At 44.2% G+C, this 25,201-nt stretch overlaps 1 protein-coding gene and 1 non-coding gene across 5 annotated transcripts in view; one reads left to right on the top strand and one right to left on the bottom strand.

Annotated features, from left to right (window-relative positions):
• Positions 1-5,767: 5,767 nt before the first annotated feature.
• TRNAM-CAU lies at positions 5,768-5,840 on the top strand. Its single transcript has one exon. It is a non-coding gene; the product is annotated as a tRNA-Met (tRNA).
• A 3,765-nt stretch (positions 5,841-9,605) lies between these two features.
• TBC1D31 (TBC1 domain family member 31) overlaps positions 9,606-25,201 on the bottom strand; it is a 42,373-nt gene continuing 26,777 nt past the window's right edge. For 3 of the 4 annotated variants that reach the window (XM_030553771.1, XM_030553773.1, XM_030553774.1), the window contains 5 exons: positions 21,539-21,679; positions 19,897-20,091; positions 19,314-19,464; positions 16,963-17,094; positions 9,606-9,992 (listed from right to left, as the gene is read on the bottom strand). In XM_030553771.1, coding sequence (XP_030409631.1) covers positions 9,847-9,992; positions 16,963-17,094; positions 19,314-19,464; positions 19,897-20,091; positions 21,539-21,679 — 765 coding nt within the window. In that variant the 3' untranslated portion in view covers positions 9,606-9,846. The remainder of the gene's footprint in view (positions 9,993-16,962; positions 17,095-19,313; positions 19,465-19,896; positions 20,092-21,538; positions 21,680-25,201) is intronic. The other variant, XM_030553772.1, reaches the window with a different exon arrangement.

Raw genomic sequence — 25,201 nt, 5'->3', positions numbered from 1 at the left:
GTAGTTTCTCCTTCTTGAGCGCAGCTGTGTTTGAACAGCCTCATCTCCCCACACACTAATTAGATCCTGCAGCTCTGCATTGGTCCATGCTGGGGCTCGTTTGTTGCGTGGAGGCATGGTCACTGAATGATTGATTGATTAATTGCACTCCACGCCTGACTGAGCAAACAGGAAGGTGATTTTTGAAATTTCCCGGGGCATTTAAAGGAGGGGTCAGGTGAGCACAGGGCAGAGGAGTTTTCTTGATTACCAGAGAGGTATTCTCAGGTATGCTGGGATACCTGCTTATTCCACGGAGGTCAAGAAAAGCGCTGGTGAGTGTCTACATTGCATTACCAGTGCTGGATCACCAGCGCTGGATCCTCTACACCCGAGACAAAACGGGAGTACGGCCAGCGCTGCAAACAGGGAGTTGCAGCGCTGGTGGTGCCCTGCAGATGTGTACACCCTCAAAGTTGCAGCGCTGTAACTCCCTCACCAGCGCTGCAACTTTCTGATGTAGACAAGCCCTGAGTGTAGCATAAACCTTTTAATAAAGGAGGGAAACAATGCTGCATTATGTTGGGGAAACACCACAGACAGGATTCATAACACAAACCATGAGCAAAAGACCCACCCCCAAGTAAGTTTGGCAGTCCTTTTCCCCTCAGGGTCTTAAGTCCAGCAACCCAACAGTCGCCTCACCCAGTTTCTGTCCTTGGTCAGTGCAGCCCCCCAATGTTCAGAAGTTCAGCTGGAGAGTTTACCTCCCAGCCTCGGTGGAACTGGGGGAGGTATTTGGGGGGGGCACAATCTTAATGCTCCCTTGGGGCCGCCTGCCACACCTCTCCATGGAGTTCTGCTGCAGTCTTCACCACTAGCTGCTTTACTCCACTAACCATGCCTCTCTACTAGCTACTCAACAACTTTGTCTTCAGCTCCCCACCCTTTAACACAGCTCTCAGCAATTTTAGCTGATAGTCAGGGACCCTCAGTGCTAGACCATCACTAGCCCACAGTAGATCTAATGCTTAGACCCAGGTATCAATGACTTCAGCTATGTAGAATGCAATAAGACTTCTAATGGAGTCAAAATTAGCTTTTATTGCACAGCAGAGAGGCAAGCATAGTGTTTAAAGACCATCAGCCAGCATCCATGCTGCTAGGTACATATATCTGCACTAATACCCCCTCAATTCACTGGGTTTTGGAACCCATATCCCTTACCTAGTGAGTGCTACTTAGCTGAGGGCGAGTGCCTCCAGCATAAAATGCCAAGTACAGTTCTACTGTCCTGGATTCACATAACTAGGGTAACAACCTTTATTACTCCTCCCCAATAACAAAGAGACAGGGGATCCTACTGCAGCCAAAGTGACCAGTTGGGCAAGCAGTCCATCATGCTAGGCAGGGTGGGTGTGCCCATGCAAACAAGATCAGCCCCTGAAGTCCTTTCTCACAGCTCACCACCAGATGTCAGGTCAGCCCATTCTGACTCTGCCTATGTCTTGAATATGCTTACTAATGGACTTTGAGTGAACTTGTGTGATTTGAGTCTGGCTAACTACTTCATAGAACGTAGCATGTTGCATGAGTGAGTAGGTGGTGTTAGCAACATGGGGCACAGCAAATCAAGCAATACATTGTGTAAGAGTGAGACAATAATATGAAAGTGTGTGTGTATATATATATATATATATATATGAATGAATGAGCAATAAGTCATTGCAATCATTTAATTAAATAGAGATAGAAAGGATTGCTAAACATGTATAGAAACTGTAATAATAAAAGGAGGGGAAGGAAGAAAAGCTCATTTATACAGTCTGCTGCTGTACTCTCTATGAATTTCAGATACTTCATCAAATGATTAACTAGCAAATCCTCATCTGATTGGAAGAGTAAAATTGTTCAGCGTACCAGACAAAGAGATGGACACAACTGCGGGCCATTCATCTTAGAGGTATTGAATACCAAATTGCCATTATAATTTGTTATTGATGTGTAAATATCAGAGGTGAAAGATTACTGGTGTGCACTGCGCCGGTGTCTTTGCCAAGGTGTGTGGGGTGGGCTCTGAGCCCCAAGAAGGGGTGAGCTCTCAGGCAGAAGGGGTGAGGTTGGGCAGCCAGATTCCCTTAGCCAGTCCTTCCTGACAGCTGCTGCTGCAGCGGCCAGGAGCCTCAGGCCCTTTTAGATCGCCAGCACCCAGGGTAGCTATCCCTTTTGCTCCCCCACTGTCGGCAGCCCTGCTGGTAGCATCCAGCAGCGCTGCCAGACCCTATGGCAGGGCTGCTGATGTGGGTGGAGCTAAAGGGGGCAGCAACGTTAAAGCATAAAGCACTGCCATAGCAGCACTGTAATGTCAACTGTGTACGGGCCGCTACTGGTGGCCAGTTCTTACCGGTATGCTGGACCAGCAACCTTTCACTTCTGGTAATTATGATGTTTTTTTCTAAATAGAAGTGGTGTTAGTTTGCAGAAATGTATTTGCAGCAGAAAGACATCAGTTCAGTAGAAACAACAGCAGAGGCTAATACTGCATTTAGAAGACAAATAGCTATTGTTCTAATGAAGGAATCAGGTAATAACTTTCTCCCATGTACTATGGACTCATTAGGCTCATGTGAAGATAACAGGAAGAGTGGAATTATGTTACATAACTGTTATCTTAATACCCCTAAGTTGGGGTATTAAGATCTCTCACAGGTTTGGTTCTGTAATGGTGTCTCTGCATCAATATCTTTAAGTACCACAACATTTTAATGAGGTGAATGGTTACTATTGATAGACCAATTAAATGAAATTGGATCTCTTTATATCCAGGTGCAGTAAGGTAAAACTTTGAGGAAAATATGACTCTTTAAAAAAATGTGCAAACCAGTGACTAGATTAAAATATTGACAGTAATTAATCAAGATTTGCATGTAGATTTGTTTGTAACGTAATCAGTATTTCATTGCTCTATATTGATTTTTTTCAGAAAGCATGGAGGACTACTGCGCATACTTGTCAACTGTGAAAAGGAAAATGAGGATTACATGATAAGAAACATAAAATTGTATCAGAAACACATGCCATAATCTGCCTAAGGAACATGATTCTTGTAAAATTTCCACCACAGTAAACATTTTCCTCATTCATATTTTAGGTAATTTTACATGTGGAAGGAATAGCATGACTGAATGGAAATTGTGTAACATCATAACTTCTGTGATTTCATTTTCTCAATTGTTACTTATCAAAGGTCTAGTGCATCTCTTGCAAGAGGTGGGCACATATGCCCTGTATTCCAGAAGGAACCAATCAAGAAAACATGACTGATGAGAAGAAAGAATACAAGTGCAAAAAGTGTGCATACTTCAGTTCTTTAAAAAAAATTACATTGTGTAAATACTTGTTATTAAAAACATCTTGGAACAAAAATCAAACCTAGTATATAAACAAAAACGTTTTTAAAATTAGAAACATACTTCTCAAGCACCCATCCCTCCATATTCACTACCCCTGGTCCAGAGGATGCAAAAGGCACCCATGCAACAGTCACCAGTCCAGGGGTAGTGAAGTCTGATGAATGGGGACTACTTTGCCACAATTTGCTACCCGCAATACCCCAGCTCTCACTTCATTTTAGACTTAGTCACAGACAAAATGAGACATATAAAAATGCAAAGGTGTCTCACCACAGCACACTACCACTGAATGCAAAAGTGTCTCTCATTCTTACCCTACAATAATAAAAAACATCAATTGCAAAATGTCTCAAGGTAAGCCCTCATCCCTCCGAATTAGCTACTGCTGCACTAGATGACAGCACGTTCTGAGAGGTAGCCAAAAAGGCCATGTTTGCATGGGGGAAGCTGCTATTGGTAGCAAAATTGGACAGATGCTTTTTCTGCCACTACACCTGTGGATGGAACTTGCTGTATGGGACTGGGAGCAGAGCCCCACATAAAAACTGGGGGTGCTGCAGCACGCCCTACACCTCTAGTTCCTGCATCTATGCATCACTTACTATTTTGGCCCGATTCTGCAAGTTACTGCACGAGTGTCCTTCTCAGATCATGTGGAGCAACTTACAAGATAGGACCTAACTTCTAGACCTAAGGAGCTTGCAAAGAAGGTGTTGAGGGCTCTGGGGGCTGGGCTAGGCTCAGAGCACAAATGTTTTCACCACTGTGTCATCTAAACATTATAGGTCCTAATATTTTCAGTGTAAATGTAGCCCAGATCCTGAAGTGGTGGCTGCTTTATGAATTAATGTAAATTAATAATAAAACAAAATGTTTGTTATTGATAATGACACTCTTAATACATCATAATATTAATGATTTCGTATTTGTATTTAATGAATAAATGGGTGGAAGATGCCAACCCTAAAGTTCCGAAGGAGAAGTGGATTTGGAGTCTTTCCTGCCTGCTCTATTACACTAGTTTATTATGTACTGGTCTCTAAGAAACAGTTGATTATTTGACTTTAATAAACTGTAGTTTGCCCTCAGCATAGACGCGCAGCTGCATCAGAAGTGCCAGAAAGTAATTATTCAGTGACCTGCTAAGTGCATGTAGGTGGATGGAAAATTATTTAGCATAATTAATTAATCATGTAAAACAGCGCCCTCTCAACATGAATCAATCCAGTTAAAAACTGAACACATACAGTCATTAAAGTCGCTTCTCGTGGCTTAAAAAAAATCTAATCGTCTTCCCGTTGCTCATTATGTTACAGAAAATGGGAAAAGCTCATTAAAGCAGCACAAATAACCAGTTTCAGGAGGGTTAAACCATTGTTCCTTTCTGTGCCGCTGAATGCATCAGTTCTAAATGCACAGAGATTTTGCTACAGTTCCTAACAGTTTCTGTTGCACGGGTGGTGTCAGATTCAGCGGAGACAGCAAGCCCCAGGCCGTTCAGCACTTCGTGCGCAGCCAGCCTCTGTTAACGCGCAGCGTCCTCCCTTATCACACCAGAACGGGGGTTGCACAAGCCCTCGGTTCCCTGTAGCGCAACGAGGCGTGGGCAGGACTGACACGGAAGGTGCCAAAGCAGCTGTTCCGCCCAGAGGCCGGCAGCGGGACTGCCCCACACGAGACCCTCCGTTGCAAGGCCGCGTCTCGCGGGGGGACGCTGCTGTACACGCACCTCGGGTTTTTCTCAGCGAGCAGGACCCCGTTTCTTAGCGTTCGCCACATTTCTAAACAGTAACTGGAAGCAACGTCCCCTGCTCCCGTTGGAGCTGCGGGTAACGCTGCAGCTGCGTGCGGGGATTGACGGGGGGGGGTGTAGCGGGCCCCCACCCCTGCCCTTTGAGCAGCCGCCCTTCCGACACCCCCCCAGCCGCTCCGGAGTTCCTCTATCACTAGGGGTCGGGCAAACCGCTCCCCTCCAGCCCGGTCAAAGGGACGGAGCGGGGGTCCCCCCCGCTGGAGCCACGTGTCCCAGCAGCGCCCCGCCAGCGGGCGAGCCCCATGGGCGCGGGAGCAGCGGCACGTGGGGTTGAGGCCGGCTCCCGGGACGGGCGCTGCGGCGGGTCCCCGCGCCCTGCAGAAGCCGCGGGTCGGGCACTGGGGCGGGGGAAATAGAGCAGCAGGGGGCGGGGATGAGTCGTCGCCAGGTGTTGCTGGGGAGCAGCCGCCTGCCCGGGGAGGCTCCGTTTCTGCGGCTGTCCCCGTGGCGCCGAACAGGGAGAAGGGCCGGGCCGGGCCCCTTGCAGGCAGGGGCAACGTGGGAGCGCTGCAAGGCGAATTGGCTGGGCTCGAGGGTCGGTGCGGGGACCGTTTTTCCAGCCGCCTCGTTAGCGCAGTAGGTAGCGCGTCAGTCTCATAATCTGAAGGTCGTGAGTTCGATCCTCACACGGGGCAGCTGTTCTTTTTTTTTCTCCTCTCTCCTCCCAAAGTTGGTTTGTGCTCGTCGCTGGGTTTGAGAAGCCCTGGAAGGCCAGAGGCTGCGGGGCATTGCGAGGAGGGGGCTACAAGGCAGAAGCACTTAGCTCAACCCCCCCCACCCCCCCTCCCTCCACGTTGGCCTACAAAATCCTGCTTCTAAAAGCCTGCAGGTGGCATGGGCCCAGGCTGGGGAGGGGTGATGGGGGGGCAGTGACTGGGGGGGGAGGAGCATCCTGCTGCAGCAGGATCCTGCAGATCTCAGTCACACAACACGCTGCCCTGAGCCTACTCTCTGCCCCACCATGCAGGTCACGCCTCCCCTCTGGTTATATCTGTCCCAGCTCCCGCATGCCATAGGCTGGCATGCCCCCCCCCCCACACACACACCAGGGGCTTGTTGGCTGGCTGCGGGGCCCTGTCGATGTTGGTGAAAAGTGGCAGAGCTTGGCTGTCACTAGCAGGCCTACAGGGTGCCCGTTTGTGGCAGGCTGTGGTGCTATGCTGGTTCAGCAGGTGACAGCTCAGCTGCCCTCAGCAGCAAAGCATGGGCCCTTGTACCAGCATGGGGGAAGCGGCAGGTGGCACTGCCAGTCTCTGTCCCCAGGAGCTTACAAACCAGGCCAGACCCTGCCGCAACCATCCAAGCCCAAAGCACACCAGGCCAGGCTGGCCCTAGTGTGTTTGCAAAACGTGTTTGGCCTCCTAGCCTCGATGTTTAGTTGGCGTGCCCAGGGTGACGGTTGGCACGCTAAGGTTGGCCCTGATGCCAGGGTCTGTGTCCAGTAATCTCACAGAGGGCACTGCCAGGAGACCTGAGCTCTGAGGAGGGACATAGAGAGGGGGCACAAGACATATGGAAAGCTGGCGACTGGTCCATGCAGAAGGGGGCGGGGGAACATGGAAGAGATGGGGAAGGCGACAGGCAGGTACAGCAGCATGGTGAGCAGGGGGTTGGGGATTCAGTGGAGCTGGGTAGGGCCTTGCCGAGGAGAAGTCTGCCCTTCATGCAGGAGATTGGGGGTGGGGGGTGGGGGAGGCAGTTCCTGTGGTGAAGTGTGTGACATCAATGAGTAGAGAGGCAGGGGATTTTAGCAGCAGTATATTGACTGGGCTGAGGGGCGCAGCAGCTAGATTCGGGTGGGCAAACTTTCTGGCCCGAGGGCCACATCTGGGTATGGAAATTGTATGGCAGGCCATGAATGAAATTGGGGGTTGGGGTATGGGAGGGGGTGAGGGCTCCAGTTGCGGGATGCGGGCTCTGGGATGGGGCCAGAAATGAGGCACTCAGGGCGCAGGAGAGGGTTCCAGGCCAGGGGTTGGGAGGGCGGGGTTAGGTCTCTGGAGTGGGGCTGGGGATGAGCGGCTGGGGGTGCAGCAGGGTGCTCTGAGCTGGGACCGAGGTTCAGAGGGTGGGAGAGAGTCAGGGGTGCAGGCTCCCGGGCAGCACATTCCTCGAGCAGCTCCCAGAAGCAGTGGCATGTTTTCCATTGAGCTCCTAAGCGGAGGCGTGGCCAGGCAGCTCTGTGCCCTGCCCTGTCCACAGTCACCACCCCTGCAGCTCCCATTGGCCACAGTTCCTGACCAATGGGAGGTAGTGCTTGGGGCGGGGGCAGTGTGAGGAGCCCTCTGGCTGCCCATATGAATAGGATCTGAAGGAAGAATATACTGCTGCTTCCAGGAGCCACACGGAGAGGGGCAAGCCCCGGACCCTCCTTCCACAGCAAAAGCTTGAAGTCCCGATTAAAATGTCTAGAGGGCCGGATGCGGCCCCCCAGGCTGTAGTTTGCACCCTCCTGAGCTAGATGGTAGCTGTATGAATCAAGGGAACAGATGAGCAAGGCAGGGAGCAGGGGAAACCAAGCCTGGGCACAGGAGAGTAAAAACCCTTACACTGGTAGGCCATTTGGAGCAGAGCCAATAGTTGAAATCCTGGCTTCATTTAAATAAGGGTTAGGTTTGCCTTCGATTTCACTGGGATCAGGCTTTCTCCTGGTGACTTGGGGGTTTTGCCTGCAAAGTGCTATGCACACCTATAATGCTGTATGTATTATTATTTGTATTGCCATAGCACCACATGAACCAGGATCCCACTATGCTAGGCCCACCAACACAGAATAAAAAGCTGATCCCAGTATTAAGAAAGGCATTTGATGCTGAAAAAAAATTAGCTGTTTGGCCCTTCCTACCAAATTCCTGGTAGGTTTTGCATGCATCAGACCTGGGCAGGAGGTTGAGGAGTGACAAATGTGTCAGAGAGATCCTGGACTTGGGTCCCCCCTGGAGCATAAGGTGGGACAATTTTGGTTTATTTCTGTAGCAAATAAGACCATGTGAAGATGACCCCAACTTTTGAAAAACGGTCTGAATGGTAGGCTTTTATAGTCCATTTGTGAGCTTCTGAAAACTTCCTGCTCAGGTGATTTGTTAGTGTTCTGTAGTCTGGTAGGTGCCCAGCTGTCAGGCTGGTAACAGATGCACCAATGCCACAAGCAGATTGCTGCCTGACGGGGTTGAGTATTTCTCCCTGTCTATTCACTTAGGACATCACTGTGTGTTGTCTGTTGGCAGCTGCACTCTTGTGCCTTGGATCAAAGGTAGAGTATGCCTATACTTTGCGCAGGGGGTGTGATTGCCTGCACGAGGAGTCACCCATGCTAGCTCTGATTGAACTTGTGTCCTAAAAAACAGAGTGCATCCAGGGTGGCAAGGGCAGCTAGTTTCCCTGTGAATATGCCCAGTGTCATGGATGGGTACATATTCTGGACACCCAGCTCCTCCCAATCCTGGGGCTGATGTGAAGAGTTTATTTTTAGCATGCTATGCAATGTTTGTTTCTTCCTAGGAGGTTCCAATGAACCGTAGCATGGAAGATAGAAAAAGGGCTGAAAGAGTCAGCCTGGAATAGGGTTGTTGAACCTGTTTCTTTGTGGTGTGCATACACCCAGGGACATCAGCTAAGGGGTCCTTTAAAGAATGTAATGCAGCAGCTGCCTTGCTGATGATGCATCCGACGAAGTGGGTATTCATCCACGAAAGCTCATGCCCCAATACATCTGTTAGTCTATAAAGTGCCACAGGATTCTTTGCTGCTTTTGCTGATGAAGAGATTACAATCCTCAAAAGGGAGATTGTCTGTAGTTCATGTCTTTGGGGATCCCTGAGGATTGCAATCACAATGCCTATTATTGTCACCGCTGTTGCCCTTGATCTCTTCACAATATCCAACATATCAATCACTGCCTGTAAGGAGGTCTGAGCTGCTAACTGATCCTCTGCAATTAAGGATCTTAATTCCTTCTCTTGACTCTTGTGGAGATTTGTCTGTGAAGTCCGAACCCTCATACTATACTGGGTTAGACCAATGGTCCATCTACCTCAGTATCCTGTCTTCCAACAGTAGCTGGTCCCAGCTTCTGTCAGTGAGAGGTTTAGGGACACCCAGAGCATAGGATTGCATCCTTGACTTTCTTGGCTAATAGCCACTGATGGACCGATTCTCCATGAATTTACCTAATTCTTTTTTTAACCCTGTTATACTTTTGGCCTTCACAACTTCTCCCAGCAATGAGTTCCACAGGTTGACTGTATCAGATAACAGACAGATGGAAAACATTAAAATGATCACAAGAGAATCCCATTAATACTACTGACAAATAAATCACTTTAACAGTGCTTTGATTGTTCAGGGAATTGGCGTAATCAGAATATACCTTGTACTCAAATATTGACTGTTCAGTAGTACAGCAATTAAAAAAAGTATGTTTATTTAAAAAAAATCAAGAATGAAGTGTCATTATGGATAGAACAATCAGAAGTGTGCAACTATAACATTTCTAGTTAGTATTTTATTTTTACATACAAAAGTATTGTTTCCAAAAGTATTTATAATAAATAATCTAAAAATCAATCTCTTTGATCACAACATAACTATTTAGAATTCCAGTGATTAATAAGGTACAGCTAAAGTATGAAGTGGGCTTTCTTAAGCTGTCCACTTTGTGTCTGGAAAATGAGGTAGTGGATATGGAGCTCGGGCCTGTGAAGTAAGTTTTTGCCTGAGCTCTCTGACTTCTGCCATCAGTTCCCGTTCTCTGCATTCCAAGTCTTCTCGTCTTCTATCTAAAGAAACTAGAAATGAAAGAGGCTCAAAATTAATATTGCAACAAACCACTAAAAAGATTCAGACTCATAGACTTTAAGGTCACAAGGGATCATCATGATCATCTAATCCAGGGGTGGGAAAACTTTTTGGCCCAAGGGCCACATCTGGATGGGGAAATTAGATGCAAGGCCATGAATGTAGGGCTGGGACAGGGGGTTGGTGTGCAGGAGGGGGTGCGGAGTGTGGGAGGGGGCTCACGGCAGGGCATTGGGGTGCGGCGTGTGGGAGAGGGCTTGGCAGGGGTGCAGGGAGGGGTATGGAGTGCAGCAGATGGCTCAGGGCAGGCGATTAGGGTGCAGGAGGGGTTCGAGATGCAGCAAGGGGCTGGGGTGCAGGCAGGGTGAGGCAGAGGGCTCAGGGCACGGGGCTGGGGTGGAGGGTGTAGGAGGGGTTCAGGTTGGACTCTGGGGTGGCAGCGGTGCACAGCAGGGCTCAGGATGCCTGCCCTGGCTCCGCACCACATCCCTGCAGCCCCTGGGGGGCGGAGGGAAGAGGGGAAAGGGGCAGAGGGCTCCACACGCTGTCCTGGCCTGCAGGCACCACCCTCCCACAGCTCCCTTTGGCCAAGAACGGGGAGTCGTGGCCAATGGGAGCTTTGGGGGAGGTACCCGCAGGTGAGGGCAGTGCATGCAGCCCTCTGCCCTCCTTCCCACAGGGGCTGCAGTGACATGGTGCCAGCCGCTTCTGGGAGTGGCATGGTTGCCAGCAGCATCAAGGGTGGCAATCCTGCGGGTTGGATCCAAAGCCCTGACAGGCCAGATCCAGCCTGTGGGCCGTAGTTTGTCCACCTATGATCTAGAGACTAGCACAAGATAAGAGCCTCCAGCCCTACTTCTCCCCTACACTACCCAGATTTCACAGGTAGGACTGGATTTCAGGGGGAGATTAGATTTTAAGGTCCGTGATGCATAAATGATAGAGGGAAAAACAAAATGTCAACAATTGTTAACACATACCATTTTCAAAAGGGGAAATTATGCTAAATCTGAAGCTGCAAGTAGTAGGAAATAAAGATTAATTCCACAAGAACATCCTCATCAAACAAAGGGAATTAGAGTTGACTTTGGTGACTGGTTGAGTAGTGTTCATTTTGGGGGGGAGGGGGGGAAAGAAAAAAGATATCCAGTCTGTCTTAACTGGATTTCACAATGTGTTTTCTTGTTCGTGTTTAGTATATGCATAAATGAAATACATGCTATTTGTAAAAATGTGTTGAAAATAGGTTTGCAATTACTAATATATGACCTGAAAAACAAGTGACTTTTTTATACTTAACAGTGTTTCCTGGTGTTGGTTTCCCTAAGGGATGTAAAGAATGAGCCAAAAAGTGGGGTACACAGGCAAGTCAGTTATTTTACAGAATCTCTTCTTTTCCTTTTTTCCTTTTCTCATTTTCTATTACATTCTCATGCAAATTTCTAGCTGTTATGGTTGCAGAGAGAACCTTGAAAACATGCCCTCAGTGTAACCTGTGCAGCAATGTCTGAGCGAGTTTGGAAACAGCTTGATATGTGAACCAAACCATTCATTTCAGTGGGTGTTAAATCAGGTGCCAATGATAATACTTTAAATGACATCACTGTTAACTATTTCACTGCTTATCAAAACATGTAAGAAAAAGGAAATACCATACCCTGAAGAACTATACAATCTGTTCTAAGTGAAGGCTAATTGTGCATACATATTTAACAAAACATGACATAATTGAAGGGATTGATTGGTTTCATCATCCTGAAATTGTGGTTCTTCTTTCAAAATAAATCTGCGGAGCAGTGATTTAAAGGATGTTATTCTGAGAGACAGTAGGGACATACAATCAACATTTCAGTAAGTGCTTTTTTATGCTGCCATAAACAATACCTGTGTGTGAAAATGTAGGGCGGAGGGCAGTTGGCTTCCAGTGGTGGTGGTGATAAAATTCTTGGCAAGGTTTGTTAATGCTACTTGTGTGGTAACACATCTCAATGCACTTTAACATCAGTAGATTAACTGCTGTATTAGTATTGTATTAAAATATAAAATAGTATAAGGATTATGGCACAAATTATTGGAGAGAAGTAGACCCAGAAATCAACAGATGCAAGCTTATGTACTTTTGTCACAGGCACGGAGATGCAGATAACCTTGACAAAGTTAATATGGTCGAGGGTTGTTGTAATAGAATGATCAGCGAGGAAATGGATGGAAAGTTGTGAAATTCATGTTTAAGGCTGACAATGACTTATACAAATGCGGGATGCCAAAAGCACATTACAAGTATGTGAATTATAGCCAGAATAGTTTTATGAATTCTTTTTGTCAATTTATTTTTTTCATGGAAGGTTGTAAAATGCATATTAGAAAGCATACTGTATTTTATAGAGACTGCTCTACAGCTTCATTGCTTCTGGTTATAGTATTTATGAAAACAGTGGCAATACAGTACGCTTTGATCACCCAACAGCTGGTTGCAGGCTTGTCATTAATCTAGACAAAATAGTGGTTAATTTCCATGTCTAGAATGACATATGAAGTGAGTTATACTTGATCATATCATAAGTGCCATTCATTCAGACCAGTGAGAGAGAGAAAATCATTAACTGTAAACAAGGACTGACACTGACTAAACCCATTGGAGGAAGGAGAGCTAAATATGACCTAATCTGAGAACATATGGAATTAGCTAGTTATAGCACAAATAGAACTGGTCCATAGATACTGTCCTGCCAAGCCCAAAAGTGTGCCCAGTCCAAGTCTTTCATTTAACTTTTCTGCCACAGAATATTTGTCTTAAACATTTTGACTGTATTTCCAGAATCCGGTTTGGGTTTTTCTTGAATGGAATATTGTCAAATCGCTTGTAGAGAATTCTGGTAGTTAGAGCAGTGGTCTAGCAGCCCTGATATCTCTGGGCTCTGGCAGAGACCTGCTGTGTTGACCTTCAGTAAATTAAAACCTATCCCTCATCCACAAGTGCTTATTCACTTGCACATAGGGTGCAGCTGTAAGATGAGTATTTAATTCCCAATGTAATGATGATTTCTATACCTCATAATCACTGCCCCCCCACCTCCTCCGCTGGGTGCGCCACATCCTCGCTTCTCCTCCCAGTGCTTGCTGCTGCAAAACAGCTGTTTCGCGGCACAACAAGCTCTGGGAGGGAGGGGGGAGGAGCGGGAAGGAGCGGGAATGTGATGCATTCAGGGGAGTAGGTGAGGAAGAGGCAGGGTGGGGATTTGGGGAAGGGGGCAGGGAGGGGGCGGAGTTGGGGTGGGGACTTTGGGGAAGGGGTGGAGTCAGGGCAGGCCGAGGGGGGGTCGAGCACCCACCGGTGCCAGCAGAAGTCGACACCTATGCCTATAATTCACATAATAAAAAGTGTACTGAGCAAAAATTTAATAGTAGGAAGCTGTAGTGAGGTTTCAGATTACAGCTTCCAAATTGGATAAAAATATTATAGTAAAGTGCAGTGTAAAGGCTAAATATTAAGATTTTCTTAGTAATTTACCATAACGTGAAGCATTACTAATTAAAAACAAACATGTGTCAAATTACCAGAATACATTTTGTGATGTGCTCTTTTGTTTGCTCACTTACTAGCTGGTAAAATTCAGTCATTTTCAGTGTTCGCAGTAAGGAGTACACATTAGTAAAGCTCTTCTGTAAAAATTCGTACCTACTTAACGATGTTGAGGATTGATTTGAATGTTTGTAAAGCTTCTTTGGATGCTCAGATGAGTTGTTATTAAAGTGTGGTTTGGCCATACTTTATTTTTAAATTCTTTATAACTGTGTGATGAACTCCTGAGTTCTAATCTTGTCTCTGACACATACTCACCCTGTGATAAATTGCTTAACACCTCTGCCTCTGTCTCCTCCTTTATAAACTGTGAATAATACCTACTTTATTGGAGTCCTTTGAGGACTGTCTGTAAAAGTGCTTTGAAGTTGACAGTTGCTGTAGTAGTATTATTTATAATTTATCATGGAGCCTGGTCTCCAAAGAATCCTTATTGCATCAGGGTAATATGCAGAATCTCACAGGAAATCTTACAGAACTGTCAGTCTTCTGTTGCAATGAAATTGGATCCTTCATAAAGGTGAGTGTTGAGTCAAGTTCCCCACAGCCCAGTAAAATGTTTGCTTTCTTGTGTTATATATGTTACCTTCTCTACTCCCATCTCTCCCCTTCCTCCCTCTCCCCACATGCCTATAACTACAGCCAATTCTATTGAAGAAACCTTAATAGTGTTCAGCTTATTTTTGGCATGTTTGAACACACTTGGAATGTGTTTTCAGTGCAGAAAATAGCCACATAGGGAAACCTGAAAATTGTTTAAAAATCTCTGTATTTCCTCTTGTCTAACTATTCATCTGGAAAAATAACTTTAGTTTTCAGGCCAAAAACTAGCCCTTTCACCCTATGTGAGTTTTTTCATTTTATTGGGTATGTTTTGTATAATTCCTCCTGTGAGTTTGATTTTATTATTTTTTTTAAAGAAAACCAATTAAAAACAAAACAAAAAACAAAAGGTAGGAGAATACAGTTCTTTACAATCACTAACCTAGAACCTTGTGTAAGAATTTCAGGATCATTAAAATGTCAGTTATCTATTTTTACATAATTCAGAGGTATCTATGTTGAAACATACTGAGCTACTGTGTAATGAGCAAATAGTCAATTTGTATAAATCCCTTTCATGCTCTTTCCCTCACCAAAGTTATACACTGAAAAGTAAAGTAATAGCTTGTAAGATAGGGAAAAATAAATGTAATTAGTTTTACCAGGCTAGTTACAGTCATTTATCATAAGAAAAGTTGGTAAAATACTTAAAAAATAAATTATATAGAAAAACTGTTACCCACAAGGAACCATCACTACCTGAAGCAAATATGCGGAGTTGTGGAGAGCACACCAAATAGGTCTGCATTCTATTACAATTAACTCTTTGGTGTTGATTATGTAACCTCACCATAATTACAAAGGCATTTGGTATTGGTACATTTTATTAACATACTACAGTATGTTGAGAAGATAAACCATCTAAACTTATTACTGTAAAGTATCTGATACAGGCTAGCAGTTAACGTTAAATACATTGGAGCTAAAGATAACTGCCAGATCCATTACCACAATGAACAGTGCAAGGAGGAGGGTTAAAACCAGTGGAAGAGTCATTTGAATCAGTGAGAGGAACCACTGAATAGGAAAAATAATAAAATGAAACTGATTACATCTGTAATAATGCCTTACACTTTTAGGGCCTTACCCAAGGCCCACTGAAATCAGTGGGAATCTTTTCATTGACTTCATAGGAGTTGGATCAGACCCAAATATGCTTTGCATCTAGAGTTTGCAAAGTTCAAGTTATACAGTGAACATTTACAGCAGGGGTGGGCAAACTTTTTGGCCCGAGGGCCACATCTGGGTGGGGAAATTGCATGCAAGGCCATGAATTTAGGGCTGGGACAGCGGTTTCGAGTGCGGGAGGTAGTGCGGTGTGCAGGAAGGGCTCAAGGCAGGGGGTTGTAGTGGAGGAGGAGTGCAGGGTGTACGAGGGGGCTCACGGCAGGGGGTTAGGGTGCAGGAGGGGGTATGGAGTGTGGGAGGGGTCTCAGGGCAGGAGAGGTGCAGAGTGTGGGAGGGGTCTCAGGAGGGATGCGGCATGGGGCTCAGGGCAGAGGATTGGGGTGCAGGAGGGGAGTGGGATGCAGGCAAGGTGCAGCAGGGGGCTCAGGGCAGGGGGTGCAGAGGTGTTTGGGGTGTGGGCTCTGACCTGGCACCACTTACCTGGAGTCGCTCCACAGTGGCAGTGGCGAGCAGCGGGGCTCAGGCAGGCTGCCTGCCCGCTCTGGCTCCACACCGCTCCTGGAAGTGGCCAGCATCACATCCCTTCAGCTCCTGGGGATGAGGGGCAGAGAACTCCACATGCTGCTCTTGCCTGCATTCCCAGCCAATGGGAGCTGCAGGGGGCGATGCCTGCAGACGAGGGCAGCGTGCAGAGCCCTCTGCCTCCCATCCCCTGGGGTTGAAGGAATATGGTGCCGGCTGCTTCTGGGAGCGGTGCGGGGCCTGCAGCGCTACAGGGATGGCAATCCCATGGATCAGATCCAAAGCCCTGACGAGCCGGATCCAGCCTGAGGGCCGCAGTTTGCCCACCCTGATCTAGTCTGACCTGTATGAGATTCAGGTTTTTCATGACTAAAGTAGTACAAAGTTATTTCTTGTTGGAGAATAATACTGCAGGGCTTTGTCTTTAATATATAATAAGACAATTACTGCACTTTTATTCCTTCATTCAGTCCCTTGATTACTCAGGAGACAGCTCTTAATACTACAAGTGGAGAGCAATTCCTACTTCCTAGGGGTTCTTTTAGATCCTTTGCAAAATGTATCATTACTGTATTGTACTTTGTGGCAAACGGAGAAGCTAAAGTGTTATTAAAGTTTCAAAGGTATCAAGGTTTCCTGTGGTGTTAGGAGGATTTCACCAATAAGATGTGCAACTAAAGAATAGCTTTTAACAAGCATTTTCATTGGCTGTAGAAGCAGAGACAGCCCAGAATAGATAATTAGAGATAATTAGATTAGATAATTATTGGCCACAACAAATGAGTCCTCTCAAGATGATTTGAATGACAGGTAATTCTACATTTTCTCCACTCTGAAAAGCCACAGACAGCTATGTAATGGTGTTTAAGCCATAGATACAAATGCAAATTCCATACAAATATGGGATGAAGATACAGTTGGGTCTAACATCTCTCATAATCCAGCAGAGTTGAGTTGCCTACTGCCTTTACAAGTACTGTTTTTTAAAAGAATTTTTCAGGTGTGAAATCAATTAAAAATAAATCTGCACATTTACCAAAGACTGATTCACCCACCTTGGTGCCCAGGTAATACTTCCAAAATCAGAAGTGAGAGAAAGACTATTTCAAAGTTTAGCAACTTACAGTGTGCTGAGGAATCTGCTGTAGATAAGTCATTTAGACAGACATATCCTGACTTGGGTTGGGCTTCCCTTGGCACCTGCTGGAATTTTAAATCTTGCTGTACACACCCAGGCTTTAAATCACGCAATCTCTCTGTGGGAAAGGGAGAGAAGTTTCTTTGTAAACTGTAAGAATTGAATAGCTAATGGTTATTAAAAGCCAATTTTCCAGCCCCTACTTAATTGGAGCGGCCTGCACACTAAATCTAAGACTATGTCTTCACATTGGATTACTACACAGCAAACCAGGGTGCAAATCTACAGAGTGCCACCTTGCTACACAGTAATGTCCCATGTGAACACTGCAATAGTGCAGCAACAGTCCTGGTGTGAAGCATAGCATACGATTAGAAAGCATGGTATGCTAAATTGCACTTTGGGACTTTCACTGGGCTGTAGCAGTGTTCGCATGGGATATTGCTGCATGGCAAGGTGGCATGCTGTACATTTGCACCTGGCTTGCCATGTAGTAACTCACTGTGAAGACAGCAAAGAATCCTGTGGCACCTTATAGTCTATAAGGTGCCACAGGATTCTTTGCTGCTTTTATAGATCCAGACTAACATGGCTACCCCTCCGATACTCATCACTGTGAAGACACGGCCCTAGATTTAGTGTGCAGGCAGCTCAAGTTAAGTAGGGATTGGAAAATTTATAACAAAAATTGTTAGTCTGTGGGGCCAAGACCACACAATTTTACTAAATTGTGATTTTCAGAAACTATAGGTCCCACAATGCAATATTTTTTAAAATATGAGTGACTAAACTAATGACAAATGAGCCATTAAGATACAGATAGAATATCTGTACTCTTGCTGCTTTTACGGATAGAATATTGCATACTGGGACTTGTAGTCTTAGTGGGTGGCACCTTGAGTAAGAAGACTAAGACAATTGAAATTTAGTTCACATTATGTGAATTAGGCACTTCCAGCAAGCTACCCTTGTGACCTCACTTGGACAAACTGTGTGTGTGTGTGTGTGTGTGTGTGTGTGTGTGTGTGTGTGTGTGTGTGTGTGGAAGGTAATAAGGGGTGGGGCCTTGTTTTGTTGGTGTATCTCTCTCAAGAGTTTTTTAAACAGCAGAGGAAGAAAAAACTTTTTACAAAAATTTCTGGAGTTATTATTTAAACAGTGCTCTATTATAACATAATTTAACATTTCTAGTTCAATGAAAATTTAAAGAACGCTACGCCCTCTCATTCAGTTTATTTACAAACCCAACAAACATTTAAAACAATATAAAGTAGGGGTTGATTTTTGTGGGTGGAAATCAACTGTGGGTGCCCACTGCAGAATTTAGATTCTTAACTACATATAGAAGTAAATTAGCTTCTAAATGTTGTTATTTGTGTTTGCAATTGATGGAGGAGACCAAATAGAGGTCTTTTAAAAGTTTGGCCCTATTTTCAGTCTTATGGATGGATATCTGGCATGTACTAGAATTCAAAATGATCTTGACAAACTGCTGAAATGGTCTGAAATAAATAGGATGAAATTCAATAAGGACAAATGCAGAGCACTACACTTAGCAAGGAATAATCAGCTGCACAAATACAAAATGGGAAATGACTGCCTAGGAAGGAGTACTGGAGAAAAGAATCTGGGAGTTACAGTTGATCACAAGCTAAATATGAGTCAACAATGCAATACTGTTGCAAAAAGAGTGGATATCATTCTGGGATACATTAGGAGTGTTGTAAGCAAGACATAAGAAGAAATTCCTCCATTCTACTCAGTACTGATAAGGCCTCAACTGGAGTGCTATGTCCAAATATGGGCACCACACTTTGGGAAAGATGTGGACAAATTGGGAGAAAGTCCAGAGGAGAGTAGCAAAAACAACTGAAGGTCTAGAAAACATGACCTACAAGGAAAGACTAAAACAATTGGGTTTTTTAGTCTGGAGAAGACTGCGGGAGCATATGATAAACAGTCTTCAAGTACATAAAAGGTTGTTTTATAGAGGATAAGGATAAATTCTTCTGCTCATCACAGAGGACAGGACTAGAAGTAATGGGCTTAAATTCCAGCAAAGAAGATTTAGGTTGGACATTAGGAGAAACTTCCTAACTGTAAGGGTAGTTAAGCACTGGAACAAATTACCTAAGGGAGGTTGTGGGATCTCCATCATAGGAGAGATGGTCTAGATAATACTTAGTTCTGCCTCAGTGCAGGGGACTGGACTTAGATGACCTATCGAGGTCCCTCCAGTCCTACATTTTTATATTGATAAAAATATTTACATAGATGAGTTAGTGTAATATCCATGTCATGTACACTGTAGATGGAAGTACTATATTGTATGCTCACCAAAATAGCCATCTTCACTTTGTAGCTTTTCAGCCAGTTCTATTGCATCGTTCATTTCATCTTCTAAGAACTGCTTCCTCCGTGCGTCCAAAGCAGCAACAGCTAGCTGCTCTGCTTCCAGCTGAGCTCTTTTCTCTGTAACTTCTTCCCACTATACAACAGACACATTTCAGTACACTTTCAATAAAAGTGCAACGTGCAAAAAGCAAGCTTCACAGAAAGCTGTTTGAATGATTTCAAATTACATACCATCATTAATTAACAAAAAAAATGGCTGTAAGACACTGAGTTAATGTTTTCTACTTTTGAGAAGAGCTTTTGCTGATGCTCACCAGGGTCCTCTTGAGGCAGCTAAAGGGAGGTAAAAGATATTATTCTGGGTCTAGACTAGGAAAAACGTTGAGTCTAGCTATACACTGTTAGTTGACCAGCAAAATCAGGGAAAAGACATTAAGATAAAAAAACAAATTTTGGGGGACACATTTTTGATAAAAACCTTTTGACTTTCCATTCTGCACCATGCCACAGCCACATGCTTTTGTCTTTTGCACGTCATCTCCCCAGAAATGCAAAAACATGTTACCCTTTTATCCTCCTCTGCCTTCATTGCTTTCAGCAACTCTGCTTCTTTTACTCTGTTGTCATGAAGAAGTTTAGCTATCTCTTCATAATGTGACTCGCGGTCCAGATCATCACATCTTTGTTTATACAAGGCTTGGATTCTCCAGTCTGTGTCGACGCACTTCTGATCAGCTTTTGCTAAACTTTCTTCAGCCAGCTAAGAAAAAGTGATCAGCGAAATGCACTTACTTTAACTTTAGCACTGTATCCAACTACAGATAAATAACAACGTTCTCCATTCAAACTTAAATTTATTTCACTGCCATTGTTAAAGATCTTTACCAACAATAGGTGCCAGAGAATTATCGCTGGAGTAGAAGCTCCCCTTTATACCCTACAGCAAATTGTTTCTTTACAAGACTCTCCCTTTGCTTATCTCTCACCTCTGCTATCTTCTTATTTATACATGGGGCATATTTTAAAGAAGGCTTAACTGAACGTTTAATATTTTAGGGGTGCCATTTTGCTAACATTGAAATATTTACCTGATTTGCAAGTACAATTAAATCAGACACCTACATACTACTACCATTCCTACCCACAGTTAACTGCACCCACAAAATTGAAGGCAGATTTTAAAAGTTCAAACGTATATGATTATTTCTGGACAAACTATAGAGACAGTTGCTAAGCACTGGGACAGTGGGTAAGCTTCAACTGTCTTTCAACTGTGCTGCTAAGAGTTCTGAGCTTGAAAACCCAAACAAGTTCATAATGCCTAGCTGGATGCATTTGTTGAGTGCTGTAATTTGGAAGTCAATGGCTATAGCAGTGGTGGCCAACCTGAGCCTGAGAAGGAGTCAGAATTTACCAATGTACATTGCCAAAGAGCCACAGTAATACGCCAGCAGCCCCCCATCAGTTCCCACCCCCCACCTCCCCACTCCCAGCACCTTCCACTCACTGGCAGCCCTCCCTCCCCACACCTCCCTATCAGCTGTTTCATGGCATGCAGGAGGCTGGGGGGGAAGAGGAGAGGGAGGAGCGAGGGAAAGGCAGGCTCAGGGGAGGGGGCAGGAAGGAGTGGCGTGAGGGCAGGGCCTGTGGCAGAGCTAGGGGTTGAGCAGTGAGCACCCCCGGCACATTGGAAAATTGGCGCCTATAGCTCCAGCCCTGGAGTCGGTGCTTATACAAGGAGCCGCATATTAACTTCTGAAGAGCCGCATGTGGCACCAGAGTCACTGGTTGGCCACCCCTGGTCTACAGTTAAATTGCCTGCTGATTCCCACCAAGTCTTTAGAGAGCATCACTTGTGTCCACAAAGAACCAAAACCCAGATGTTTGTGGCCTTGAGATCCAACATTCTTGACAGAAAGATAAACTGGGAACCGGCAGTATCTACTAAAAGAGTCATGCTAATTCTTGTATATCTTCCAGTCTCTGGGGAAGACAAAGGAGAGCTTTCACTCAAGCAGCACCTAGCAGGACTTCAATATACTCCAACTGTCTGAACAGCATTTAAAGTGGGATTCTTTGCATAAGGTCAAAATATAGTAAGTATAGTTGTCACGAAAAATTAAATTCCTTTTCTTTGAAAGATTTTCATGCTTGTTTGCAGGAAGAGGCATTCCTTCCAAATATACAAGTTAAATCCATTTTCTTACCACCTGTGCTTTACGGTCCTCATCCCGATCAATTTCTATCAACCTCTGAACTAGATGTTCTTCAAGATCAGCCCTTCTTCGACTGGCATCTATCTCCCCTTTTACTTCCTGTGTCACTGTCTCTTGATTTTTGACAAGTTGCTGTAAAAACCGTTGTGCATAAAAATATAATAATGAAGCTAATACTATACATTAAAGATAATTATGGCTTTTTCATATTAAAAACTTCACTGCAGAAATGAACATGTTCAGGGATATCAAATACACCCCACCCTAATACATTTCATAACCAACCGTGAATATCTCCCTCCCCCATACTGCTTTATCCACTCTATATTAACATATACACTGCCCCAAGTCACCGGTGATTCTACAGTTTATGCTGACATAACTCCATTCAATGGACTTCAATGGAATTACCCCAAAGTAAAGCTGAATACTATTGTGATGAACCAGGCCCATTGTAAACATGTTGTACATCTATAGCACCTTTTATCCAAGGATCTCAAAATACTTCAAATTTGAATTAAGTTTCACAGCACCAATGCGAGATACAGAGATATCATCATACCCACTATCCCGATGGTAAACTAGGGCACAGAGAAATTAAATGATTTGCTAAAGGCCATACAAGTCAGTAGCATAGCTAGAAATCCTGACTCTCAGTATCCTTTTCTAAAACGGACCAGTTAGTTAAATAAGCACTACCCCCTTATCCTGCAGGTCCTGATCATTATAAGACTAATTCCTTAAGCTGCTGACTTTACAGATACTGAGTATAAATAGGTTTAGACTGGCTTGTGTTGCGTGGCCACAAACATGCACACTGCAGCTGACAGTATATTTAATAAGTGAACCCTTAAAGACAGTTAACCCCATTGCGCTCAGCACAGATTTTGAAATTTCATGACAAGAAGTATTTCTTATCACATACAAGTGATGTGGAGGTGCATTTGAAAATAACTGGTCAGATTTTTCAGAAGACCACTTATGTGCACGCAAGTTGGGCTTCACATGGGTTCAAGATGGGCATAGGTGGCTTTTGAAAACCTGTCTCAATCTTTGTAACTAAAATTGGCATTTCTAAAGCCACCCGCTAGCAGCAGCATTTTTCAACAGGTGGAAAGCCACTTGTCATGTGAAACTGACTTTCTATCTTTAAGCAATAAATATTTTAAAACCCAGAAGAGTCCTTTTCTGATTTTTATAGCAGGATTACAGAATAGAAACTGCTTTATGAACAGTACTAATGAAGACATTTTGAAAGAAAAATATTCCTTTTCCATAAAAATTTACCCATCCCCTTTTTTTTTTTTTAGTAATACTACTGACAATTTTATACACAGACTGAGGCCTGAGAATGCAAGTGGCTCTTTAATGTATCTCCTGTGGCTTTTTGCCACACATGATATTGAGAGGACTGTGTGATTTAATTATTAACTGATCTAAATTATTAACCAATCAGGATGCTTTTACTATGCTATTAACCAACTGTAACTGATAAAATAACACTTGGCCAGTCATTCTGCTGTGAGAATTATATTTATATAATGACTAAATATTTCCCCGGTCACACTGTTTAAATACGAATATATAGTACTATAATAAATGCAACAATGAATTCACACTACTGTGGCTCTTTTGGGTAATACTGATCACTAATTTAGCTCCTGAACCACTGAGGTCTGAGTATCACTGCACTGCTTCAGTAAACATCAGGATATTGTAGACTAACACAGGAGTTGCAAAGAGGAACAGCATTACTTTTAGACTAATTTATACTCATGGTAACTTTTTCCTCAGTAATCCTCTTCACGAAGTTACATTTGTATGTACATGAAGAAAAAAAAATGGCACAAAGCAGCAGTCCTGAGGTGCCACTGACATTTTTAATTAAAGAAAGAGGCTTTTCTCTCTCTCACTCCCCTCTCCCCAATCTCACCAAAGCAATCAAATGGAATTTGGGAACTGCAAAGGAACAATCATTCAAAACAAGTTTCTTCCAAATATTCCACAAACAATAGACAATTTTGGTAAATTCTCTGGCTACAAGATAAATTGGGATAAATCAGAAGCAATGAAGATCTCACTGGATCTAGTTGGAAGTGACCTCCTATAGGGAGATTTAGGCTATGTCTACACTACGCACCTTTTAGCGACACAGCTGTGCTGCTACAGCCATGCTGCTAAAAGGTGCACAGCATAGTCGCCCGCTGTTTGTCAGCAGGAGAGAGCTCTGCCGCCGACAAAAAACTTCCACTCCTAATGAGCAGTGTCAGCTTTGTTGGCAGGTGAGCATTTCCGCCGACAAAGCATTGTTTACACCGGCACTTTTTGTTGGTAAAACTTTTGTCGTTTGGGGTGTGTGTGTTTGTGTTTTCACTCCTCTGAACGACAACAGTTTTACTGACGAAAGTCCAGTGTACGCCAAGCTTTAGAGGGCAACAGACAAACCTCAGATATCTTGGTACCTGTTCCTTAAGGGAATTAAAAGCATAGTCAAGGTTAATCTAGTCCCATTAATCATGCAGTTAACAAACAGTTTAAACAGATGGCAGGCACGCTCTCTCTCTCTGTCTCTCACATTCGGGAAAAATAAATAATCAAAATGAATCTTCTTCCCAAGATCATTTTTATTCTGAATTTCATATTCCTCCCTTTTATTTTACCAAAATCAACACCATGGTCAGGTCCCTCTTGTGGGACGTTGGTAACAAACCCAGAATCTCCTACATAGATTACAGCTCCCTGTCAAGACAGGTGGTTTTAGATTTCCTAGCTTTGAACTTTACCAGACAATAATTTTAGCCAAGCAGCATAGTGGCTCATTCCCTCCTGGTGTAGAACCCTGGGCTGTCTCTGGCTGGAAGTAGAATTTGTTGCTCCTTTACCCCTTTCCAATGCACTGCCCTCAGATTACTACCAATTCCCTAAAGAGCATTTACCAAACTATTGTGGCAGCCAAAAATAATTGGCATATTATGTCCACTAAATTTAAAAAAGTCATCCCCTTCTACATATTAGGGCCTCTATCTGGGGTAACACAAAACTCTGTACACACAACTCCAGACTGGATTAGGAAAGGGATTCTGACCATCAGTCAATTTAATGTAAATGATACCTTCCTCCCTTTTACAACATCAAAAGAAAGGTTCAAGCTAGAGATTAAGAAGGAATGGCAATATATGCAACTAAAACATGCCATCTCTGATCTGTTTGGCCCTGATGCCTGCGCCACCCATGACCCTCCTGAACTGCTTTCATTTCTCCAGATATTATCCAGATTGCCAAGACCTATGGCAACATCATGTGCACACTTGGCCTGCGAGTTTGAATTAAACACAGATTCCCTAAAAAAGAGATGGGAGAAGGAACTAGGCCAATTATTCTCTCCTAACCAATGAAAACAAATTTTAGTCAGTGCTCTGAATTGTTCCTTGGACCTCCACTTAAGATTAATCCAGCAGAAAAATCACATGGAAGATGCATTGGACCCCACTCCAACTATTCAAAACATGTAGCAATAAGTGAAAAAAATGCACACTTAACCCATATGCTCTAAAAATGCTCCTATACCTGTATGTTTTGGGAAGAACTTAATTGCAGTTAATTTTTTCCTATCAAATAAAATTGTATTACAAACTAAACCTAACGTATGTTGAT

The sequence above is a fragment of the Gopherus evgoodei genome, chromosome 2 (assembly GCF_007399415.2).
Source record: "Gopherus evgoodei ecotype Sinaloan lineage chromosome 2, rGopEvg1_v1.p, whole genome shotgun sequence".
NCBI classification, from domain to species: Eukaryota; Metazoa; Chordata; order Testudines; family Testudinidae; genus Gopherus; species Gopherus evgoodei.
Note: the sequence above shows the minus strand (reverse complement) of the source record. Positions and strands in the feature narration are given on the sequence as shown.